The 5520-nt window shown below is 36.3% G+C and overlaps 1 protein-coding gene across 1 annotated transcript; it reads right to left on the bottom strand.

Annotated features, from left to right (window-relative positions):
• Window positions 1-505: 505 nt before the first annotated feature.
• LOC141696045 (uncharacterized) lies at window positions 506-3918 on the bottom strand. Its single transcript, XM_074500236.1, has 3 exons — window positions 3547-3918; window positions 1442-3430; window positions 506-1141 (listed from the first exon to the last, which is right to left on the bottom strand). Exons 1-3 carry the CDS (start codon window positions 3916-3918, stop codon window positions 506-508), a joined length of 2997 nt encoding a protein of 998 aa, XP_074356337.1.
• Between the last annotated feature and the right edge of the window lie 1602 nt (window positions 3919-5520).

Here is a 5520-nt window from a genome sequence, read left to right as displayed (position 1 = left end):
GAACTCCATGTGCATTGCACGATACCTTTGTTTTCTTGCCCTGCGCCTTCCTCACCACCACTTTGTGCATAGCGGAAACCCCTCGGGCAGATCCATACCTTTTCTTTGTAGTTTCGGAAGTAGTGACTGTTGCCTTCGTGTCTTCCATAGAATCCACATTTTCATCTTGAGGTTCTGTTTCCGGCTCCAAGCTTTTATCCACCTCCTCATCTGACTTGTCTTGTACTTTAGATATTTTTTTTTATTTGCCATTTATCTTTTTCAATCTGAAAATGAAACATATATTTCATTAGTCACAAGCATATATAAATAGTTATAAACAGTCATAACTAAACTAGTGAAGTATGCATACATAAACAGTTATAAACAGTTATAAACAGTCAGACACGATGACTATATGCATTCATAAACAGTCATAAACATACGAAAATTCAAATAATATCATTAGGCATAAATAATGCTAAACAGTTACAAAAAAGGAGATACATGACTGCAAATAATATTGTCACTTCTTAACCCAAGTGCCCTTAATATTTTCTCTAATATTTTTTACAACATCTTCACCGACATCACATATAGGAATTTGGCAGCAGAATGGGGGATTTTCCATGGTTGTGTCTCCTAAATCATCATCATTATACACATCTTGGTAGTCTCGAGTTGTAGAGGTTAATACAACGGACCACTTGGCATCCATCGGATCTTCAATATAATAAACTTGCTTTACTTGATCCATAGACACATATTTATCTCTCTTGTGGCCTTGTCGACTTAGATCGACAAGTGTGAACCCAAGATCATCCACCTTAATTCCCTTGTCATTATCTGCCCAATTACATAAAAATAACGGGGCTTTGAATGCATGATAATCTAGCTCCCATATTTCTAAGATAACACCGTAAAATGTCAAGTCACTTTCTACAGGTTTCAAATCTTTAGCGCTAGACACTTGGACAGTTTTAGCAACTAAAGACACTCCGCTGTTTTGAACAACCCTCACACCGTCTCGCTCTTTTGTAAAGTATCGGACCCCGTCTACTAGATAAGCTTCGTAAGTCAAAACTGAAAATGATGGTTTTCCGGCTATCCATCTTATTGTCTCTGAAACTCCTCCAGGATTCTCCTCCATTTCCCTACTAACCTACACATTTTCAGAAACAAAATACTTCTAAATTCCATATTACTACAGAGCAAATAAATTAGGCACAAATGAAACTATAAAAATACTAACTTTTTCTAGAAACCAATCGGCAAAAAGGCGATTGTGCTCTCTCAAGAGCCAATGAACACTTTTCTTTTTTTCTTGATGGATTCCCTCTAGATACTCCTTATGCATTCTAACAGAAATTATATAATCATTAACTAGCCAGTAAATATATAATTTATATATTAATTGAACAGCCATAAAATTAATAAATTCTTACAAAATATATGGTTATACTTCAATGTTGTTTAGAAGAACATGTAAATGAGCTTCATCCCGCTCTTTTTCATCGATTGATTTCATTGTCACAACAGATAATGGACCACTTAACTTGCCTTCATCTTTACGAAGACCAGCAGTGGTGCAAGCTTGCTTGACAAACTCTTGGCAGAATTCTACTGATTCTTCTCCCAGATAGCATTCAGCTATACAGCCTTCGGGGTAATAACGGTTGCGTACGTAACTCTTCAACACCTTATTAAACCTCTCAAATGCATACATCCATCTATAAAATACCGGCCCACATAACCGTAATTCCCGAACCAAGTGCACTATGAGATGTATCATTATATCAAAAAATGATGCAGGAAAGATTTTTTCCAACTCACACAAAGTTACTATTACATCTGATTGCAATTTATCTAGTTTCGATACGTCTACAACTTTGCTGCACAAAGCATTAAAAAAGAAACACAACCTAATTATGGTGACCCTGACTTTTTTTGGAAGTACCGCACGAATTGCAATAGGAAGCAGTTGTTGGAGTAAGATGTGGCAGTCGTGGGACTTCATCCCAAACATCTTTAATTCTTCCATGGAAACACAGTTTTTAATGTTTGACGCATGTCCATAAGGAAGTTTCATGTGCATTAACGATGACAACATTTTCTTTTTTTCTGCCTTGGACAAATTAAAAATCGAAGGGGGTAAGTATGTTTTTTTTTCTCCTTTTTGTGGAGCTAGATCAGCCCTAACCCCCATGTGAATCATGTCAAGATGAGAAGCTTCACTATCTTTAGACTTAGATTTCATATTTAGTAGTGTGCCGATCAAGCTATCACACACGTTCTTCTCGACGGGCATGACATCTAAACAATGACGGACATGGTGAAACTTCCAATATTCTAATTCGAAAAAAACCGACTTTTTCTTCCATGGACAATCAACCTTCTTTGACTTCCTTACTTCCTTCCCAAACTGAAATTTGATTTTATCTTGCTGCAATAAAACCTCTTCTCCAGACAGAGGTTGACGTGCCTGCCCTAATTCTTGTTGTCCATTAAAAGCGGCCTTTTGCTTCCTATATGGATGATTCCTAGCCAAGTAACGCCGATGGCCTTGGTAACACATCTTCCTGCTATGGCTTAAATACTTGGCAACTGTATCATCAGCGCATATTGGACAACACATATAACCTTTATTAACGCATCCGGACAGATTTCCATATGCAGGAAAGTCATTTATTATCCACAATAAAATTGCTTTTAAAGTGAAATATGACTTGGTGTATGCATCATAAACATTTGGTTCACCTTCTTCCCACAACTTCTTTAAATCATCGATTAAAGGCTGTAAATATACGTCAACGTCATTGCCAGGCTCATGTGGACCGGAAACTAAAATTATTAGCATCATAAATTTCCTCTTCATACATAACCACGGAGGAAGATTATAAGTCACTAATACTATTGGCCAACAAGAGTATCTATTGGTTAGACCGTTAGTATGTGGGTTTATACCATCTGCAGAAAACGCCAAACGAATATTTCGTGTATCACTATCGAAGGCAGGCCACCTATAGTCGATATTTCTCCAAGAAGGAGAGTCGGTTGGATGCCGCATCTTTCCGTCTTCTATTCGCTGCTTTGATTGCCAGGTCATTAGTTCAGATGTAGAAGGAGATTTAAACATCCGTTTGAATCTCGGTATAATTGGAAAATACCACATTACTTTAGCAGGAACATTAATCCTTATTTTACCATCCTTTCCTAACTTCCAGCGAGATAAACGACACTTAGGACACTCAGAAGCATCAACGTTTACCCCCCGATACAGTATGCAATTGTTTGGACATGAGTGATATTTTATGTATTCTAGGCCCAAGTCGGATAAGGTTTTCTTGGCTTCATATGCATTAGGTGGCATCACATTGTCCTTAGGAAGGAGAGAGCCAACGGTAGACAGCAAATCGTTAAAGGCACTATCACTAATTCCGAACCTAGCTTTCTAATTGTGCAATTTTAGTATCGACTTCAACTTGGTACATTCACTACCCTCATACAAAGGTTGTTCAGTATCAGCCACAAATCTCCTTAACTGATATGACTCATTATTGTACTCACTCGAATTATATGCAGCATCACAAACATTGACTGTTTCTGATGCAAGGCCAGGGGAAGGTATCGGTGCGCGGGCAGACGTAGGTGCAGGGGCAGGCGTAGATGTAGGGGTCGGAGCATTTCTATTAACTGATGACCTACTTGCAGACCTTGTGTATGCCAAATCCAATCAAGGTACCCCAGACTAAAACCATTTTCATATAAATGTCCCCTGATAATCTTAACTGCAAATTTTTTGAAGTTAGCACATCTTTTACAGGGGCAGGGGATTCTTTTAGGATCACTAGCATTTTCCTCGGCAAATATCAAAAACTCTTCAACCCCGATTTCATAGTCAAGTGTGTCTCTATCTTTGAAAATCCAAGATTTGTCCATGCTATTCTCAAACTACCTGATTGTCAAATAACATATTAATTTACTATATACTATAGTACATTTACTACCTAGTATAATCAATATAAAATTCCTATATTCACTCATAAACCATGCTATTTACAACGACAAGCCCCAAACACAAATATATTTACAAACTACACAAACACAAATATATACAAGCACTTGTTATTACATGTAAATTCGTATTTTAACTTCACAGGGTCTATAAAACATAAAAAAATACAAAAATTTCTAAGAGGACAATTTGCAAACAGTTTTAGACAAATAACTACACATACAACTACACATGCAACAACTACACATTTCAATTTCACATGCATACATACAACTACACAAATGTATACATGCAGCCCAAACAAATATAAATAGATATGTAAAGAAGAATATACCTAACAAAGCAAGCTCCAAAATCCCAAAAAACTAACTCCGAAGCCCAAAATCCAACTTAACTCCAAGCTCCGAGCTTTAAGCTTTAACAAACCCTTAGCTCCAAGATTTAAGCTCCAACAAACTCTACTCCTCACCTTAAACTTCAATGAACACACTTCACTCCTTAATCTTCGAATCTGTCACAAAAATTGAAACAAATGAGAAAAAAGAACATTTGAAAGTAAGAGATGAGTTGAAGAAATTGAGAGCTTTAATTGGAGATTTAAAGTCTAATCGGAAATTGAATACATTTGAGAGTTCTAGGTTTAGCTATGAGCAGTCGAGAGAAAGGGGGAATGAGGTGAGTGTTTTGTCTGAAAATGCAAAACCCGTTTTGTTTTGTAATTTTTTGTTTTTGTTTTGATTTTGATTTATTTTTAATTTTATGTTATAATCTTATTATAGTGAATGAGTGATAGGCGGGAGGGGAAATATACTAAGGGGGGGAAAGGAAAATATTTGGCTAAGGGAGGGGAACAAAAGGGAGAAGCAGCGGGCTCTAATTTTTTAAAATTGAGCTTAGACATCGGTTTATATGTCAACCGATGTTAAAAGTGAATTGGACATCAGTTTATATGTTAACTGATGTAACGTAGTTTTTAAAAGAACAACTTAGACATGGCTATACTGAAAAGCTGATGTAAACATACTAAAAAGACATCACTTATTTTTTATGTGATGTAAAAAACGTTTTTAACATCAGTGACTTTTCTGACTGATGTCTAATGTGCGATGTCTAATGCTGATTTTCTAGTAGTGTTACTTGGGTTTCCTTAACCTTTCTCAATACATCATATTCCTTTTATGATCCTCTCTTATAATCCTTGAATTTAAATCCTTTTTATCATGTTACCTTATACCCAATTCTTTCGGTATCTGGTGGATTTTCGGGAAAAATCAAAGTGTTCGAATTTGGATTCTGACGATCTTTACATACACTTATATACCATATAGAGTACTAATAAGATCTCAGAATATCAATAACAGAACCCCTACATAGTGTGGCATGAAAAGTTTTCTCATTCAGCATAATCAGCAAAATCACTATTCATAAGGGTTACAAAAAGTCCAAAATTTTTGGGGTTATTACAGATGAGAACTCATGCATGATCCCATTTTATCCACAGAACAACCTCATGGTAGAATTCCTGA

Source organism: Apium graveolens, chromosome 11 (assembly GCF_009905375.1).
Source record: "Apium graveolens cultivar Ventura chromosome 11, ASM990537v1, whole genome shotgun sequence".
Taxonomy (NCBI): Eukaryota; Viridiplantae; Streptophyta; class Magnoliopsida; order Apiales; family Apiaceae; genus Apium; species Apium graveolens.
Note: the sequence above shows the minus strand (reverse complement) of the source record. Positions and strands in the feature narration are given on the sequence as shown.

Coding starts and splice junctions, on each gene's coding strand:
- LOC141696045 (XM_074500236.1), bottom strand. CDS start 3,918: ATGGACAAATCTTGGATTTTCAAAGATAGAGACACACTTGACTATGAA. Junction 3,431..3,546: donor TGATGCTGCATATAATTCGA/GTGAGTACAATA, acceptor TTGCACAATTAG/AAAGCTAGGTTCGGAATTAG. Junction 1,142..1,441: donor TTCTTCTAAACAACATTGAA/GTATAACCATAT, acceptor GAAAATGTGTAG/GTTAGTAGGGAAATGGAGGA.